The sequence below is a fragment of the Dermacentor silvarum genome, chromosome 6 (assembly GCF_013339745.2).
Source record: "Dermacentor silvarum isolate Dsil-2018 chromosome 6, BIME_Dsil_1.4, whole genome shotgun sequence".
In the NCBI taxonomy this organism is placed as follows: domain Eukaryota; kingdom Metazoa; phylum Arthropoda; class Arachnida; order Ixodida; family Ixodidae; genus Dermacentor; species Dermacentor silvarum.
In genome coordinates this window covers 176,752,123-176,772,106 of record NC_051159.1, presented here as the reverse complement: position 1 = coordinate 176,772,106, position 19,984 = coordinate 176,752,123, and the positions used below count along the sequence as shown (strand labels likewise).

The following is a 19,984-nucleotide window of genomic DNA, read 5'->3' as shown; positions in this document are numbered from 1 at the left end:
AGCAGCCTACTGCCATACATTCTGAGCAACAGAAGCGGGTCACTGGATGAGCACTTATGTTCATTGATGTCTGTTATAGAGCCGCTTGGAGGTTCCTGTATACCAGCCAGCCAACCGACGTCATTAGGCTCGAATACCAAACGCAAATGTATAGTGCGTGTCTGCATTGGTAAATACGCCGAGACATATTGTTTATAATTATGAGAGCGCGTACCTCGTCTGTGGTTAGGCTCAAGAAATAAGCTTTATTATGGACTGAAGAATTGCAGACTACAGAGCTTTGATGCGTGCGCCACGAGTGGTGCAGTTGCTCGGCGAGCGCGAGTTTTACTAAGCGGGTACGACCTGCGAAAACCTGCACAACTCAGAATATCTGTTCTGTTGGAAGTTTGAAATATTCGGTAGTGAAATGTGTCGCCATATCAACGAGACCGGACACGGCTTCTTGAAGTGTTTACGATGCCTATAATCTATATACCAAAGAGGAGCGCAAAGCCTGTGACGTTGTTCATCGATGTTTTCGAAAGTACCATGAAAGCTCCGTGATCACGAACAATGAGTAACTCTCATGATTATGAAATTGTAAGGAAAGATATATAGGTGCTTGTGAAATCTGGGCAGAGATAATGTAACAATTCTATTCCAACGCCGTTCCTTGTGGCGCTTCATCGGTGGTCAGAGCGGCGCTCCGTCCGTGTTATCAACGGGATCAATTGGCAATGAACGGCGAATGATAAATGGGGCACACAATCGAGCGGAATAAATTGCGACATTATGCTGGCCCTGTCTTCGCCAAGCACACTATTCCATTTTTTTTCGGAGAAACAATTTGTAGTGACGAAAACAACCAGTTTAAACGTTATCACCTGCAACAGTTTTTCGCACAGACAGAGAACAGGAAAACGAACATCAGCACTGTCGCGGCCTCGCGAGGCACAATTTCTGAAGCCGTGCCGTGAGCAGCCTTATGGCCATTCGCCGACACGTCTTTCTCGAGAGATTTTTGCTGACTCAGGATGACGTCGACCTCGTTCGTTACAGATGGTATCTCTTCTCGCGAGTGCTGCCTGTCGTGCGGCGAAAAACCCTGCGAATTATCGTCGCTTTCGTCGCCGTCTGCCTCGTCATCGCTGACGTCTTCGTAATCGTCATCGTAAGGACGTGCAGAAGACAGCACGGACCCCGTAGTGTCAGTCGTGAGGGGGCCATCGCCTAACGCGGGACGCTCGTAGTCCTCGGTGCATCCCAGTTGTTTGAGGCTCAGCCGGACCACTTTGCTGCCGCCGGTCGCGTTGGCCGGGGCCGTCGTGGCATCTTCGAAGTCGCATTTGACGTGGCGCAGTTCTCGACGGAACTTGGCGTTGCGCGTGGCTTTCTCCAGGTGCAGTATCCAGGCCAGCCGGCAGTCGCAGCTGAACTTGTTGCCTGCGCATCGACAGTAAAAAGTAAGAGTTTTTTACTTCTACTACGCAGTACAAGTACGCATGCTCATATTGTCACGCGTATGTAATTTTACTTTTTGTCGGTGACCGTTTTCACTAGATTATCGCTGTTATCGAGTTATCGTTCGGCGCAACACGCGCCGATATACTGAAATGTGTCCTTTACGGGCCAAAACCACCATATTATTATGAGCCGTGCCGTATACATAGGTTGCACGGACGTCATCGCGGACGCCATATTGGAGTACCAGCAGGTCGAGAAGGGGCGTAAGCAAGGAGCATGACAGCAACAAAAAGCGCGTCTTGTGTCGAACGTCAGAGCGACAACAATGACAAACCGGTGAAACACCAACAAAAAGCGCGTCTTGCGTCGAACCTCAGAGCGATAACAATGATAAACCGGTGAAAAGCAGGAGCCGTGAAAAAGCAAAATAGTTTGCGCGTGATAATACGTTGCACTGACGTCATCGTAGTCACCATCTTTGAGTAGCAGCGCGGTGTACCCGCCGGGGTGGCTCAGGCAGCTAAGGCGTTGCGCTGCTGAGCACGAGATCGCGGGATCGAATCCCGGCCGCGGCGGCCGCATTTCGATGGAGGCGAAATGCAAAAACGCCCGTGTGCTTGCGTTGTAGTGCACGTTAAAGAACCCCAGGTGGTCAAAATTAATCCGGAGCCCTCCACTACGGCATGCCTCATAATCAGAACTGGTTTTGGCACGTAAAACCCAAGAAAGAAGAGAAGTACCAGCGCTGTGAGATATGACTGCGTGACGTCACATGAATAGTATATATAGGGGGAAACTCCGGATTCATTTTCACCACTTGGGTTCTTTAACGTGCACCATAATGCACGGTACACGGGTGTTTTAGCATTTAGCCCCCGTTGAAATGCGGCTGCCGCGGTCGCCCTCGGGCTTACCAGCGCAACACCATGCAAAGCTATTGCGCCACCATGGCAGGTAACTGAAACCGAAAATTCTTCAATGTTGTCGCGGATTAAGTAGCGAAAGAGTCTCGTCTGATCGCATTGCGTGTGTGCGCGACGTGAATGCTGTGGTACATTCTCGAATGTTAGCTAGACCGAGGGATTATTCTGTAACACATGTAGCGTGATAAATGTATAAATAGCGCATGGACTAGACCTGTCAGTTCAGATTCGATGACTGTACTCGCCGATGTCGTTGTGCTTTGAGGGTTGTTTGTCTTCCTGGGCACAAGTTCGCCCAATGAGGAGTTAGATTCCTAACTCACAGTTCTGGCACTGTCCGATTCTTCACCGATACTGCAAAGGGACAATATTCAGTAAACGAACAGTGCTATGCATAGGTTGTACGGACGTCATCGCGGACGCCATAATGGGGTACCAGCAGGTCGAGAAGGGGCGTAAGCAAGGAACATGACAGCAACAAAAAGCGCATCTTAGTTCGAACTTCAGAGCGATAACAATGATAAACCGGTGAAACAGCAATAAAAAGCGCGTCCTGCGTCGAACGTCAGAGCGATAACAATGATAAACCGGTGAAAAACAATCGCCTTGAAAAAGCAAAACAGTTTGCGCGTGATAATACGTTGCAAGACGTCATCGTAGTGGCCATCTTAGGGTACCAGCGCGGTGAGACATGGCTGCGTGACGTCACCTGAATACTATCTATAGCGGAGGCACTGCGATGTATAGCTATACGACATAACTATTTTCTAGCGTATTTACACTGAACTGCTTGACTGCCTATAGACGGTTTCATGCTCGAGATAACAGCAGCGAGCGTGCCGCCCCAAAGAAACTTCCGGTCACGTGCCTTATCAGCCTGGTATGTTTTAACCAACGCCTCCTATATTATAGGAGGCGTTGGTTTTAACGCATGGTTGCTTCTTTACCAGTTACATTTAGCAGCTACGTCAGTGGGCAAAACCGGAAGCCGTGCAGGGCCTATGTTTGTAATCAGTGAAAAGGTCTATACAGAGGAGTTACTGGGTTTAGCCTGGCACAGGCGTAATAGTGCTTTCACAGACAGCCACCTTTGGGCCGCGATTTTGTAGCGATGACTTATGACTCATGACTCACGGCCGGCTGATCCCGTTGATAACGCGAGCGGACCGTCGCTCTGACCACTGACAAAGCGCGATAAGCGCGAAAAGGCATTATTACCGGGAAGGCATCGCTACAATATACCGGCCTTGGTGTGCGTCGAGTTCAGCAAGGTTGAGCGATAATTAAGTCGTTGAACGACTTGCGACCTCCGGAAAGTGCGCCACCGATCTCCGCCACTTCAAAGACTGCTCGCGAATCGAAGTTAGCGAAACATACTGAATACACTGATTTTAATGCGTAAGCATGCTAGGGCTACTTCGCTCGGAAATCTGTCCGTCCGTGCATCTGTAACGCGGGACACGACGCGCTCCATAGGCGTACATTGAATGCCTTATGACTACGTAAGACTACTGATATTTATGATTATGGCTACATATATTGATACTGAATAGCTATGAACAGTTATTACGGTTAATAAAAGGCATAATTATTTATGGATAAATAATTATGCCTAAATAAATCCTCTAGAGTAATGAAGGTTAAGGAAGCGTAAAAGAAAATAATAAATTACAAATAATAATAACTAATAATTAACTACGATATTATTTACACTTAATTTTCGTTAAGTTATTTAGTCTACTCAAGAGTAATTACGGTTAAATTAATTAAGACTAATTTCGATTGATTGACTATAAAACGATTAAGACGAATTATGAATAGTTAAAGGTAATTATGATGATTTAGACCGTATTGAGATTAATTACGATTACATTGCTTAACCCCGATCAAGAATAATAAGGGTAATGAAGATTCATTCATATGCATTACCTAACCCTAATTCAGATTACGATTGCATTAATTTCACCCAATAAGATTAATTCCAAATAATTAGGTTCACCAATTAGGTAATTGGAACAGGTCATTGCAATACTTGCAGCATATTGCGTCATCCCCGACAAAGTGAGCCGCGGTGTGCGTAACTCGGCCACTGCATCAATCACTGGTTGCATGAGCGCAAGATGAGCGACCGGAAATAATGCTGATTTGCATTATCTGACAAGTTGCACTAAGGAGTTTGGGCAGTATTTTTCTTCAGCAGTGTTATGCATGGAAATGTCATTCGTATGGAAGAAAGCTGGGCTAGTTGAAATTTTGAGATCTGGTGCATTTCCAGCGCTTAATTACGGAAAAACAGGCACAGTGAGTGTTGTATTTTCTTCTCTCAGTATTTCCTGCTTCCCCTTAAGCGCTTGAAATTAATCAAATGTTATACGTAGTTTTCTATGAGGGTCACGGGATATTTTATGGTCTCCGGGTACTTGCTTTTACCGTGTCCATGCAGGGCACATCGAAAAATAAAACCATCGTGATGAAATCGAGTACAAAGACTGCTTAAAGCAGAATAGACAATCAAGTCGTGCGTCGTACCGTTTTTTTCTCTTGTTTTCAGCAGAGGTCTTGTTTTAAGCAGAACTTTGTTTCCAAGTGTGACTGATTTTTGTATAGCTCATATCTGTATATCTGGTAACGGAGAAATTGCTTTGCTCAGTATCCGCCGAGCCTATACTAATGAAGTTTTTTTTTAAAATTTAGTACGGTTGAAAATCTACCAAAACTAGGAGTAAACGTTTTGATTAGGCCATCATTCATTCAAATTAAGTGAAATGAAGCGTCTTAAACAATACAACATTTATATATTGTTTACTGCTCTGAAATATATGCCACATGTAAGACGTCCGCAAAAGTCTCGTAAACAATATACCAATTTCACCTTAGTTTTAGACTAATACAGTATATTTGCCTCTTTTAGACGATCCTTCAAATGCTGTTTAAAATATGAAGCATCTTTTTGTGTTCAAAGTTCACTGCACTTCGATTCTTCTTAAACTTATCAATTTTCGATAAATCTTGCAAAATATTCGAGGCGGCAAATCAAAACAAAATTGTTCACAAAATCCGGTAGAATTAAACGTTCTCTCTCAAATGCATTCATTTTTATGAAAGTCGCTTCAGTGGTTGTAAGATCATCTTCTGCGTTTCACATGCATTTGAATTTGAAAATCGGAGTTGTCCCCGAGGTGAAGATTCCCCTTAAACGTGGATAGAACACGACCCGCCGTGGTGGCATAGTGGCATTTCGCTGCTAAGCCATAGATCGCGGGTCCCGGACGCTGCAGCCGCATTTCTATGAAGGCAAAATGTTAAAAATACATCGTTTATTTCGTGCTCATTAAAGAACCCCAGGTGGTCGAAATTAAACCGGAGTCCCCCACTACAACGTGCCTCATAACCATATCGTAGTTTTGGCATTTAAAACACCCAAATTCAATTTTATTTCTTTTTAAATAAAACACGAATGCTTTCATCATCCATACACACGAACTGATTGTGCTCTTTACAACGCACTCGTGGGGTCATGGAGATAAAAAAGAAGAAAAAAAAAAAGTACTGCAGGACGCTTAAGCTTCGCCTTTAAGAGTGGAACGCGATAGCATTCAAAGATCCTTGGCTGCTTATCAGACTTTTTTCTCGTATATCCAAATTACAATCCGACGCTATCACGCCTGTAGGTTGAGGTTAAGTCGTACTTTGATTTTTCTGACGGATTTTACTTTGAGAAATTTTTGTTCACTAACGCCTTGCGTCACGCGGAGGGCCTGTATGATCGGGGTGGTTCGGGATGATGATTATTTCCGCCAGACGCCGATGTTTAACACCGACGCCGAAGCCAACGCCGGATTTTCTGCGACTAACGCTGTCGCGGTAAAAAAGAAACAGCATTGGCGGGTGCATTCTTAACCGGCATGGCAGAGAGCGCTGCGCGCGACATGCTTTCCGGAGGGAAAATTGTGTTTTCCCCCGATGTCCACGTGTCTCCGCGCTCAGCTTTCAGCCACGCCAACACGGGCTTTGCGTGTTCCCGGGCCGCAGCTCGACAGCAAAGTGTCCTACCTTCCGCAGGAAGAGAGGCGAAAATGCGTTGGCACACTCATAACGTGGTTGAAAAGCAAGCGGTACAGAAAAAGAGAAGGCAAAATGTAGAATATCCAGGTGACAGTGGGACGGCAAAAAGGTAGATGTAACACGCCTGTTTGAGTTTGAGGCAAAAAGCAACGTGATTGATCTGTCCTTCTTTCTTTATCGCCTGCTGAAAGCCCGTGGAAATGGCTTATAGCGAAGAGAAATGCTAGTGCCGGTCGGGGGTTAAGTGACCTGAGCGAGCGCGCTTTGCTTGCACATGTGTCGCATCGTATGACGAAGCCCTTCGACCTTATAAGTTGACAGCGGTAGAGCACTGCATGGGCCGATTTTTTCAGCCCGGGCCCGGCCCGGGCCCGTTTTTACGTTTGGCGGCCCGCCCGAGCCCGATCAAAACTTTTATGGCGAGACCCGGGCCCGGAAATAATCTACGCTACCCGCCCGGCCCGGCCCGGCCCGCCACCCCTTTACCTTAGGCCCGAGCCCGGCCCGAGCCCGACTCGAAACCGGCCCGAACCCGACCCGAGACCGAAAAATAATGTTTTTCAGAGTTGAGACGCCCGAGAATAACTCGCTGCACGTTACATGCACACCACCAGAAAGCCCGAGCCCGTCCCGGGCCCGCGTCAAAAAACCCGAGCCCGGCCCGGGCCCGGGTCAAAAAGCACACGCCATGCCCGAGCCCGGCCCGAGCCTGTGAAAAAACTGTTCTACCCGGCCCGGCCCGGCCCACGGGCCGGGCTGGGCTCGGGCTTTCGGGTAAGCCCGAGCCTGTGCAGTGCTCTAGACAGCGGATGTACCAGAGAGAGAGAGAGAGAGAGAGAGAGAGAGAGAGAGAGATTCAACTTTAATGGTGCCAGCAATTCACGAGGGCGGACGCAGCAAGTGAACGTCAGTATTTTCTTCCTAAACAACCGAAAAGCCATTTGATAGTATAGTATAAAAGGAGGGTGTTTACCGGCTACGAGGTTAGTACGACACGGCTTGAACGAGATCGCATTATATGTTCATTTACGCAGCCGGTGCTACACATTTATTAGGGAAAAGCACCACTCACTCCAATTTTTTTTTTTTCCAGCTAGCCCGGCAGCTTAGGTGATAACAAGCGCTGTTCGGGGTTTCCAAAGGGACGCTAACGTAGAAGAATGGGTTGAGTTGCACTAATAATCACTTGTCTCCGTTAGCAAAACAGCCGCTTTTACCTTGAGAGGAGGCTTGAGTGAGCAGAAAAAAAAAAAAAAAAAGAGAGATCCCGGACGCGGCGGCCGCATTTCGATGGAGGAGAAATGCGAGAAATGCCAGTATAGTGTACACCGTGCACGTTAAGGAACCCCAGGTGGACAAAATTAGTCCGGAGTCCCCCACTACGGCGTGCCTCATAATAATATCGTGGTTTTGGCACGTGAAACACACTCGCACAAAAACGCAATAAAGGAAAGATGAGTGGGCGATGCCGTCCCGAAGTTACCGCAGCAGTTTGGCGTGACGTCATAGATTTTGATAACGTCGACACAGCTCTAGTTTATCGAATATCGGTGAAGAAGAGCTATACCTTAGATACTGAGAGAACCAAAGGCTTTATCTAGGGAGTTTCGAGAACTTTCCTGTGTGACTAAACAGACGGTCCTATTACGAGAAAGCACATTTAAATCTGTGACGTCGCGCTGACCTATAGCGGCGCCCAAGTTGTGGCGCGATGGTTTAAAAAAAAAATAAAATAAAAATAAAAACTTCGGACTTGATTTTTTTTTCCATAATGATGCCAACATTTTTCCGCCAAATGGATAAAAAAACTATGTGTTAAAAACGTATACTTCACCGGTGCGAACTCATTTGGTGGCGTTCGTTGGTGCCTCTTGAAAGGCTCGTTCCTTTGCTCACGCACGACTCAGTAAACGGCACGCGAACATGTTTACTTCTTTCACTAGTGAGCTGCTTGACAGTGTATCATTCTTAGTGAACCTGCATATGCTTCGTACTGTGTAACTTAATATTGTTAAGGAAACCTAGATTTATCACGAGGGAAAGCTACTTGCAAAATTGAATATAGAATGGGGCAACGATTCCAGAATTGAGTTTGCAAAACCCGCACTTTTGCTTCTTGTGCATTCAAATAATCACTGAAATAAATCACGCTAAGCAGCCGAAAGGTGAACGTAACGTAGAGAGAGAGAGAGAGAGAAAGGACAAGCTTTCTTGGCGCTTCCTCACAAGTGGCGGGCTATGCTTGACAGAAGTCGTTTTGTTTCCTTTTTGCTGAGCAGCCACATCGGCTCTGTGATTTCAAAGAAAGCAGCTTAATTAGGTGAACATTACCGTTTTGCTGCCTTTGTCATACGATTGTAACTGTTGCTAAAAAGATAAAGAAAAGAAACGAAACACATACGCACGAATGAGCCAAAAATACGAGAAGTAGCAATGTCATACGGCGCAAATTTAGCGCTTCTTTTAATTAACCTAACCTACGAGAATTAACGCTGCATCAAAACGGTTAATGTCGCATTATACGAGAGCGTATGTGTCTTGCGTTGCAGCAAGTGTCATTAGCTTTCTAAAGTCTTAAACGTTCAATGCTACCGAAGCACAAATGCGCATTTGGGACTTTGGCAATTGACGGACGCGAAAAGTCGGACCCTGGCTTGACGAGTGTATATGTATACAGGGTGTCCAACCTAAAAGTAGCCAATGTTTTAAAATTGACGGAGTGTGCTAGGAGGCTCAAACCAACTCAGTGGTGTTGAGGATCGCGTGTCCTACTAGTCTGCGGTATTTTTTTCGTTTTGCAAGGCCAATTAATTAGTACACACTAATTGTCTAACTTTTTAAATATTGGTTTCACCAATAAAGTGCCAATACGAAAGTTGTAGCTCACATTTAAATATGACCGACTGAAGTGTTTGCAACTATAAGTACCATTGATGGAGCTTCTTGTAATTGCGTTTAAAGAACAACCGCGAAACACAAAAACAACCGCAGGATAGCGCCACTATTTCAGCGCCCCCAGACGACCGATCACTGAAGTACATTGTTTGCATGCCTTTTTACGAGACGCACACGCGTACCGTGTCGTGATCGGGCGCACAGAGCGAGCGGCGGTGATGAACGTGTGTCGCGTTTCGACATGACGTGGCATAAACGCATCATTCGCTCCACTTGGGGCATGAAGCCTCGACGCGCAAGGCGCGCGCGCACACACACACACACACACACACACACACACACACACACACACACACACACACACACACACACACACACACACACACACACACACACACACACACACACACACACACACACACACACACACACACACACACACACACACACACACACACACACACACACACACACACACCAAAAAACACACACACACACACACACCACACACACACACACACACACACACACACACACACACACACACACACACACACACACACACACACACACACACACACACACACACACACACACACACACAAAAAAGAAATCTCGGGCTTGAGTGAATGTTGACCGCAGGATGGCTAAATTGGGAAGGAAAATAGAATTGTCATGTTCTTCTGTTCGTTCGCGATCATATCTTACTAGCGAGAGTTGCTGGCACGTATCTTGCGGCCACCTGAAACACCAAGCCTGTCCCGGACAGCGCTGCAGACACAATCGGATTTCGTTTCTTGATCAGTCGTCTGGGAGCGCTGAAGTAGTGGCGCTATCACGCGCCTGTTATTGTATTTCGCGGTCTTTCTTTAAAGACAATTACAAGAAGCTCCATCAATGGTACCTAGTTGCAAACACTGCAGTCGGCCGTATTTAAATGTGATCTACAACTTTTGTATTGGCACTTTCTTGGTGAAGCTATTGTTTCAAAAGTTAGGTAATTAATTTATACTAAGTAATTGACTTTGCCAAACAAAACAAAAAAACATGTGGTTGATCCCTCTTATATAGGAATCGGTATAGAACACGAAAGTGAAACGTGTCTTCACAGAAGTAGTGTAATGTTTATTGCACATTGATATATAATGTCTATTGGTGTTTTGTGGCTAAAGCGCCCTTAGGCGTTGATGCACCCACGCTGACGCCTGGTGGCACGTCTCCTCCATCACGACTACCAACGTCGATGACCATGAGCAACCGTCGTGCATATGGAAGCTGCACTACGCTGCACACGCTAGCACAACGCGAAAGACGAAGCACGTAACTGACACACTAATACAACGCGCAAGACAAAGCACGTAACTGAATCGTCACCGAGTCAAATCAGCGCGTACAGCGCGTCGTAATTGCAGCCTCCGCGATCAACTTCAGGAACATTTTCAGAGCTAATTGCGGAGGCCACGCTCCGCTGTGCTGAGTACGGTGAACGCCACCTGGCGTTGGTAGTGCTTCTTGATGCCAGCGTCCCTTCGAATGCTGGCATCGAGGCGTCGGAGTGCTGAGACCACCGAAGCGTTCACTGTCGGTGCGCGTTAGTGTCATAATGCAGTACTTCTCTTTTCTGCTCGTAGGCGGCGGCACCGCCCCGAGCAAGAGCGCGGGTACACGGAGGAGTGTTAGATATATAAGGCGCGTCTGTGTAGCTCTCTGCAAATGCGTTTGTGGCGCAATGGGTTAAACGCTCGGCGATCTATCGTCGCGGACCGAGAGGTCGTGGGTTCGATTTCCAAATTTTGCATGTTTGTGGAACTTTTTCTTCTGGTTTCTTTCTTTGTATTATGTTCTATGACGTATTTCCGTGACGGAAATACGTCAGTGAAGTCTTGGTGGACCCCGGAATAAAACACTTTCGTGTTAAAAAATACTGTAGACTAGGACACGCGATCCTCAACACCACTGAGTTGGTTTGAGCCTCCTAGCACACTCCGTCGTATTTAAAACATTGGCTACTTTTAGCTGGGACACCCTGTATCATCATCAGCCTATATTCATGTCCACTGCAGGACGAAGGCCTCTCCCTGTGATCTCCAATTACCCCTGTCATGCGCTAACTGATTCCAACTTGAGCCTGCAAATTTCCTAACTTCATCACCCGACCTAGTTTTCTCCTTCTCGTGGTATCCATTCTGTAACTCTAATGGTCCACCGGTTTTCCATCCTACGCATTACATGGCCTGCCCAGCTCCATTTTGCCGCTTATATACACACTGTATATAAACCTTATATACTTATTGACACAGGTGCAGTCAGAAGCCATTTTCGTTTCCACGTTGATTTTGATAACAAATCTTATTGTATCCAAACTACGTTATGCTTCTACACGATATTATTAATGTGGATTTTTATTTTGCCATCGCGAATGATGGGTGTAAAGCATTATTCCATTCATACCTACGTTCCCATTACGCCGGTTTCTGGTTTCATATAATGTTCTGTTCAAGAAATCAGCACTCTACTGCTGCCAAACGCATAGTAACTGATTTCCATAATTTTTCACTTATTTAATGAATAACTAAAATAATTCTCCAACCACGCCCTCTCGGGGTGAGCGGGGCTATCGTGAGAAATTCTATGCCCCGCTGAATATTTTGAATGCCACATCCTCTCTTTGAGGCTCTTGGCCTTGCAGTGTTTTGCCTGCTTCATCGTAGTCTTTATGTTACAGCTGTGACTATTGTATTACTCGCTACATTAATAGAAAACCGTTCTGTTCTTGCCGACCTAATAACTTCACCTCATCACTTTGCAATTCCGTTATTGACTTTATATAAATTTTCTATTTCCTTGAATATTTCTTTGAATTCTGAATATTCGCGTCGCGCATACCTGCAATGAGATTACGCAATGTTCGGGGACAACAGACAGCGGATAGAGCCATCGATAACGTTCGATAAACTTCCGATACATGCAGGCGTGTCCTGCGCTGAGGTTTGTCAGCATCCCTTCCGCTTTTGGCAGCGACCGGCCAGCATAAGCTATCCCCCGTTCAAGTCCGTCTTTCCTCTGGTCTAGAACGGCACCGAGGCCTGGGCTACTGGCGTCAGTGTGGATTTCTGTCCACCGCCCGTGTAAACGTCCGTGTAACCGCCCGTGTAACCGCCCGTGTAACCGCCCGTGTAACCGCATGTATTACCGCCCTTCTGTTATAATCACCATTGGGATTGACAGTATATGTAAAGAGAGAGAGAGAGAGATACTTTTTTCTTCTTAATTCTGCGGTTTTCAGAATTCGTGGAGGCAGGACGCTTACTAAAACTTCAGTCCGCGGTATCTGGCTCAATGTTCCTGGTTAGTTGCAGCACCCGCACATTGGCATAACTGGCACTCCCTACAACTCTGAATACTCCAGTGGCTGGCACTACGTCGCCAGCGGGTAATAATAGAAACGCTGGCGCGTCTACCACAACTTCGTCATAAGATTGACATTGATCTTTTACGTTAGCGTCTTTGATGTTTCAAGTTCAAAGAAACAAGAACTCTCTGAACAGGTAAGTAGAACACGCTTAAACATCAGCAATTCATCATCGCTCTTCATCAATTTGACAAGGCATCACGGCGTGACCATTTAACGCTTGGTTCTTGTTCTCGTTTCCATGCCTGGAACTGTCCAGGAAGCAGGCTGATTTAAGGTGAGTTTAAATGATTTGATATTTCATGAAGTAAAAAGAGACTTACGATATAAAATAAGGGCTAAGAACGTTTGCCATATTTTAGAGAGCATTTTTTTTGCCCGTTCGTACATTGCTTGCAGTTAAGATCGTACTGGCTCCGACTTGGGCGCCGAAGTGTCGTCAGGTTACAGCCTTTTGTTCCACGGTATTCTTTTTTAACATATAATTAAACTTTAACCACAACTTGACCGGTACCAGTCAAACTGCGCCTGTATGCGAAGCCTTAGGCCTTCAGTGCTGTGCACTTTGACTGTGAATTCTATGAGTAACAGAAGTATCTGGCAAATGAGAGGGCTGGCGGATGAGCAATGCTTGCTTCGCCATCCACCACTATTAGGACAGAGAGAGAGAGAAACAAAGAGAGAAAGGCAGGGAGGTTAACCAAGGACGTGCCCGGTTGGCTACCCTACACTTGGGGAGGGGGAAAGGGGAAATAATGGAGTACCTGCAGTGGCAGTGCTCCCGCAGGCAGGGAGGCAAAAAGTGAGTGGGAGGGAGGAAATCACGCCACCTGTTCTGTCCCCATCTCTTCCTACGCCACTGATCTTCGCACTGATGTCTGCTAGCGGATCGTGTCAAAATTAGGCGCATAATAAACGTGTACACCACGAAGCTTAGAGTACGAGCAGTATTCTAACAATAGAGGCATATTTGTCCCGTAATGTTGTGGTATATCCACAAAACAAACGCTGCCCGTGATTTCCAGAGCCGTGAATCCGTACATAACTGAAGTGTATACGGTGCATATTATCTCAAATACTCGCTCGAAGAAAATTGTAAGAGTCCCAGCGATGCAGCGTTTGTGCTCTCCGAAAACTTAACGCTTTAGTGGCAGTCTCGGAAGTTGGGACTTGGAAACGTTTTTGGAGCCGGGAACCCGATAGCGAAGCGATGTCACCGAGCAAAAGTTGGGCAGAAAAAAGTCAGAGTCGGTAGACAAATCAAATAACTGCGAACAACTGAGGGGAAACGCGGAGACGCTCTAAGATAGCGCAGACTAAACAGGCAAAACAATTGCACGAATGTGTAGGGGGACGCATTGTGAGTGCTCTGCTTGGCCCCACGAGATTTTGACGGATTGCGTTTGCCCATTTCATCCATCTTATCGAAATCAGCGGAGCTACCTCTGGAAACGGGACGCTGTGGCTCGTCTGTTTTCGTGTTTGTTTCACGCTCGGAAAAGCGCAGGACGAGAGCGACATCTCGCGAGGCTTTCATCTCTGGGAGCTGCTGCAGATGCTGAGTGCACCACCGGTCTAGGCGAGGAAAACGGTATAAGACTATCAGCTAAATCACAATCTGATGTATCAATAATTTTCAAAAGATAAAACGAATAAGAAAATTGGACCACGGCAAGGAAATCCAGAAGGCAGGAAAGGGACCGAAGGGCAAGACAACACGCAAACAGCGCAGCCCACGATATCCTCAGCCAGCGGAAGTCGTATAGATCAGGCAATATGACGTGCTACTGCAAAACGCGAGATCGATGGCGCCCGCGTTGCATTGAAGACAGATTGCAGAGATGCGTCTGTACTGGTATTTTGGGATACCCTGAGGGAATTAGAAGTGACCGAATTAACTCGAAGTCCTCGAGTACGCCGTCTTTCGTTGCGTTCCTGTATATATAGCTATGGTAAACAGTCGGTCGGCTAAAATAGTTTACGGGACACGGGTTCCACGACAAGCATGAATTTACGCTCTGTAAATGCGTGACGCTACTAAATAAATAGATCACCGAGTAGCTTGGTCACATAGACTACTAGAAATTGAAACTTAACTCGAAGCCCTTGGGCTAGAATTCGCAGAAATTCGGATTATTGTCCCCTGTGCCCTATAATCATGTGCTCCATAAGCTTTTACGGCTGATTCTACGTAAGAACCAACCAGCAAATCAGTGTTATTTTTTCACACCACGTCTGCCGAAGCTAAAATAATGCTACTACACGAGATTAAAAAAGAAAAGAAATGACAACAAAGAAAGAGTAAAAATATCAAGTGGACATGGGCAAGTCATGTAAGCGCAGAACAGGTAACCAGTGTTTTGTAAGACTAATGGAATGTCTTCATTATTTGTGCACTTTAAAGCACCGTTACGCGCCAAACATGACGCGATGCAACATGACGCGTCTTGCATGTCATGACACGTGGCGACCCTGGCGAGTAACGTCACTACACGAACGTGGTTTTAACTGCGTCATTATGACGTCGGTGGCATATCGGAGACCTTGCCAACGAGTTCTGTATTCCGGTAGTTTGTTATTTTTACCGAGGTTCGGGTTTTCCTTGTCCATCACCAGCTACTCGGTCACTCTCATTGTTATCGCATGTCTTTTTTAAAATTTCTTTTGAATGTAATATTCATACCACACTCCTCATTAATAATTCACCGACAAAAGTAATTTTGGTTTTACAATTATTGAACAACGCCAGCTAGGTATACGTAAGTGCACAATTTCTAGTCTCCGAGATGTGTGCGTGCACGATGGCATCCTCCGATACCGATTAATGCACGCTCTAACCCAGCGCACCGCTATCGCACAAAACAGTGCGAAACTTACTGCACTTAATATTGCTCCGGTATTCGCGGAATCTCAAATTTTTTTCTTCGCTGTACATAGAGGAGAGGACTTGTGTTGTATTTCGTAGACCTTCCTCTGAATTTCTTTTGTATTTTCTTTATATTCGTAAACCTATTTCCGTGAATTTGTAATTCTTTATTTGAAACTGTCCACAATGGTGCGCAAAAGTGTTTTATGCAGTATAATAAGATTACAACGTGGTCCAGGCAGCATGCAAGCGCACAAGTAAAAAAAACAAAGTACGCCAACGGACACATTGAGTACTTGTCAGTCTGGAGGTGTAGTTCTGACTTCCACAGATACATGCATGGAACCCGGGACTTGTCGAGGAGGTGGAATAAGGATAAAGTAAAGTAAATCAAGATGTACCTGGAAGCATGGTAATGCAAAAAAAAAAAGAAAAAAAAAACAACTTCAGAGTCCTTTCACTGTGAAGTCAAGCAAAGCTGTGACAATGGTGGGTCTAGAGCACTGCACGGGCCGATTTCTGCGGCCCGGGCCCGGCCCGGGCCCGTTTTTACATTGAGCGGCCCACCCGAGCCCGATCAAAACTTTTATGGCGAGACCCGGGCCCGGCCCGAGCCCGGAAATAATCTACGTTACCCGCCTGGCCCGGCCCGCCACCCCTTTAACTTAAGCCCGAGCCCGGCCCGAGCCCGGCTCGAAACCGGCCCGAACCCGGCCCGATACCGAAAAATACATGTTTTTCAGAGTTGAGAAGCCCGAGAATAACTCGCAGAATGCCCGAGCCCGGCCCGGGCCCGCGTCAAAAAACCCGAGACCGCCACGCACATGGAGCCAAAGCAAATGCTGCTGATGATAGTTTTTTTTCTACACGCGGACACGATCCTGGGGAACCTAGCCCTTAACAGTTTCGCTTTAAGAAATATTTCCCTTAGTCAACAAACAAGACACCCAGGAAGAGCCGACAGTCTGGGTACTGTTTGTGCTAGCCTTGTGACCGGTGCGGCACATGAAGCTGCAAAGACGATTCTATTAGTTCATCGCAGAAGACATCCAAGAAGAGAGAGAGACAGAGAACAAGCTGAAGAACTGGATCAAGAAAAAAGAACAAACCTTAACCATAGGATCTCACAAGCGAAAGAAAACGAAGCAAGGATGAGCTAAAGGGAGATCGGATGTGACAGCCGGCGCTAGCAGCAGCTTGAAGCCCCGATGACCCTTTTGTTTAGACTGTCTCGGATAAAACGGTGCGGCGAGCTTCGCTTCCAGACCCACGCGGCGTAAACATCTTCGTCGTGGTGAAGTCACGGTCTCTCGTTGCGTCGTGACCAATAACACACGTAATAGCTGGGAGGCTATCCCGAAATGACGACTACCCGTGTTCGAACACGCCAGCGCGTGTAGCCGGCTGAGTGTAACATCGGTAGGCCGCAGCCCTGCCACACGCCCTGTATATACAGGACGCGGCAGTAAAGGGGAGGCGGCGCTGTATAAACAGGCCTGCCGCCGGGGCGGAAAATAGAAGCCCAATACGTCTCAGAAAACGTCTTGCTTCTTTGGCATGCTTCTCTCGTTCACAGCGTGCATATTCTGGTCTTATTTGATCGGGCTAACTCGCTGTACACGCCAGGAATAGTAGGAAAGAGAACGGAACACCGCCTGGGGTTTCTATATTGGTTGTTGCGCCTGGAAGCATTGCGCCGTTTGTTGAGAGCACATCCATGACGGAAAGTAGGCGAGGCTATCTCCCTTGCTATAGCGCTTGGCTTTGGAAAGCACGGCGACAGGAACCAATCTGTCGGCACTGGCGCAATGTGTATAGGGTTTCCCTAGCTCAAACGCGTGCGGGCTGATCGCGGGGCTTGGGGCGCCGTGGCGGACGGTGTTTGTATACACCAGCTTCCCCTCCCCGTGGCCTCTGTTTTGTGAGTCGGTCTCACGCATACCGGGTCTCCCAGTGCCCTCAAGGTCAAGAGCACGAGGGCGAAGTTTTCGCGTGCGCCACCGCTGCCCGATGCGGCTCGCATTCTCGTGGCGTATACGTGCTCCCCGGCACACACACACTATTTAGAACGAGTAAAGAATTAGAAAGCTTTTGCGCACGAACCACCCAGCAAAATTACTGGAAAGTAAGGATTACTTTTCTACCTTGGAGGCTATGGAGTCATGTCGTATCTTGTGCGACAACGTGCGTTCGTGCATGCGTTCGTGCATGCGCGCGTGCGTGCGTGCGTGCGTGTGTGTGTGTGTGGGGGGGGGGGGATAGAAGGGCAGTAGGTAGGCAGGTTAACCAGAATAACCTAGAGGTATTGGGTCTGGGCCAATTGGGCTTGAACTATCATTTGCTAGTCCCGAAAAGACATCGGGTTCGGGTTCGATCCCCCTAAACAGAACAAATTTTTATTCAACTGAGAAACTTTCTTGGAGACCCGTATGTGCACTTCCTTTGTAGCTTAGTGCTATTTTCGAGTGGATGATGTTTTTTCTTAAAACTTCGTCCATGTTAAGAATTTTCAGGGAGTGATTTGCTTATACCGTATGTATGCGCTCATTATCAACATTATGGTGCCAGAATCGTAATCCCTGAAGGAACCAATGCATTCAAGAAAGAAAACTCCACAAACTATCGAACGGCAAGATGTCGCCCCCTCTCACCAGTGAGGCTCATGTCGAAGGACTCGGCGTCGATTTTCGCCAGGTCCTGGACCGTCCTCCAGGTAAGCGTGAGCAGCTGGTTCTGCGACAGGTCCACGGACACCAGGTTGGGAGCCCCGCGGAACATGTGCGCGGGCAGCACGCGCAGCCGGTTGTACGACATGTAGAGCACGGTGAGCTGCGGCAGCCCTTCGAAGGCCAGCGGGTCGACCTCGGACAGCGCGTTGTACTTGAGGTCCAGCTCGGCCAGCTGGGGCATGCCGCTGAACAGGCGGGCCTCGAGCCGCGTCAGCTTGTTGCGGAACAGGTCGAGCCTGGCGACGCGCCCCAGGCCGCGGAAGCTCTGCTCGCCCAGTTTCTCGATGGCGTTGTCGCTCAGCTCCAGCTCCCACAGGGCGCCCAGGTCCTCGAACGCGCCGTCGTCGACCACCTCCAGCTGGTTGCGCTCGAGGAACAGGTGCGTCAGGGAAGGAAGGTTCTTCAGAGAGCCGGCGCGCAGCCTCCTCAGCTTGTTGTCTCCGAGCTCGAGCTTCTTCAGGCGGGGAAGGTCCGCGATGGCGTCGGCGTCCAAGCTCGTAATCTCGTTCGAGTCCAGTGAGAGCACGACGAGACGCGAGAGGTTGTGGAACGAGTGAGCCTTGACGTCCCCGAGCTCCGCTTGCGCGACCTTTAGCCGCTCGATTTGCGGCGTGTGGAGCAATGCCAGCGTCGGGACAAAGTCAAGCTTATACTCGCTACCGAAGGCAGTGAATGCTACAGAAGTGACACTCGGTTGCCGTTCGAATGATTGAAAAACAACGTGGTCCTCCGGGAGTTTTCTTCCTACGTAACACGTGACGTCGGTTACTTCGTCCGCATCGCTGGCGTCGCAACGACAGTACATGGGCTGGTCAATGAGGTTGCAGAGGTCAGGTACCGGGTCGTCCGAACCCACACGGCATATCGCTAGAAGCCAGGCCGCTACTAAGAGGGTAAGTCCAGAAGGCCTGCACCGAAGGAAAATAAAAGATGAAAAGTGAAAGTCAGTTATCAAAGCTGTAAAACGTTTTCTGCTACTCGAAGCTGAATGACGAAGCTTCGTATCGCGCCGCCCGATTTATCATACATGCACTCAACTTCATTTAACTTCCTTTTTGTTGAAGTAACTCGAACGCCCGATGAGCTATTGCACAATGCCTTTATAATAGGTGTTTTAGCTGCGTTAAAGGGCCTCTCACCAAGTCTGGCCATTTTGAGCTGACAAACGCATTGCATACAATGGGCGCTAACGATCGTGTCTGCTAAGCATTCCATCCCTACGCGCCGCGGAAAGAGCTTAAATTTTAAATCAAACATCGTTAGTCGTTCTCCTCGCGGGCGCTACGCTAACAAAAATAATAATAAAAAAGAAGGCAGCGTCCTTGATGTATTCGTCACGCGATCTTCCGGTTACATTATGGGAGAACGCAGGGTAAGAATTTCGCTTGCGGAAACTAGACGGGGCACGTGGAGAGAGTGTCTATGATGGCGGTGACTCTCGATCGCCTCCTGAAATCATGGGTTCGCGACACTTCAAACATTTCTATCTCTGCTATTAACGAACTAATAATAATAAAAAAGGATTCTTATTGTAGAACACTGCTTAGAGGGCACGTAACAACTTCCTGAGTATACCCAGAATTTGCTATCTCGCCTGGTGAGAGGCCCTGAACCACTTTTTATCGAAATTCAGAAATGCATTTGAAGT

General features: G+C 47.4%; 2 protein-coding genes across 2 annotated transcripts in view; one reads left to right on the top strand and one right to left on the bottom strand.

Moving 5' to 3' along the window:
• LOC119457068 (uncharacterized) overlaps window positions 1-19,984 on the bottom strand; it is an 86,618-nt gene that overhangs the window by 52,875 nt on the left and 13,759 nt on the right. Inside the window, exons 2-3 of the mRNA XM_037718895.2 lie at window positions 18,259-19,244; window positions 865-1,425 (exon numbers count right to left, since the gene is read on the bottom strand). Of these exons, the coding sequence (XP_037574823.1) occupies window positions 865-1,425; window positions 18,259-19,244 (1,547 nt within the window). The remainder of the gene's footprint in view (window positions 1-864; window positions 1,426-18,258; window positions 19,245-19,984) is intronic.
• Window positions 1,383-19,984, top strand: part of LOC119456444 (ATP-binding cassette sub-family G member 1-like) — a 360,487-nt gene continuing 341,885 nt past the window's right edge. Inside the window, exon 1 of the mRNA XM_049669865.1 lies at window positions 1,383-1,445. The gene's annotated coding sequence lies outside the window, so the exon portion shown is untranslated. The remainder of the gene's footprint in view (window positions 1,446-19,984) is intronic.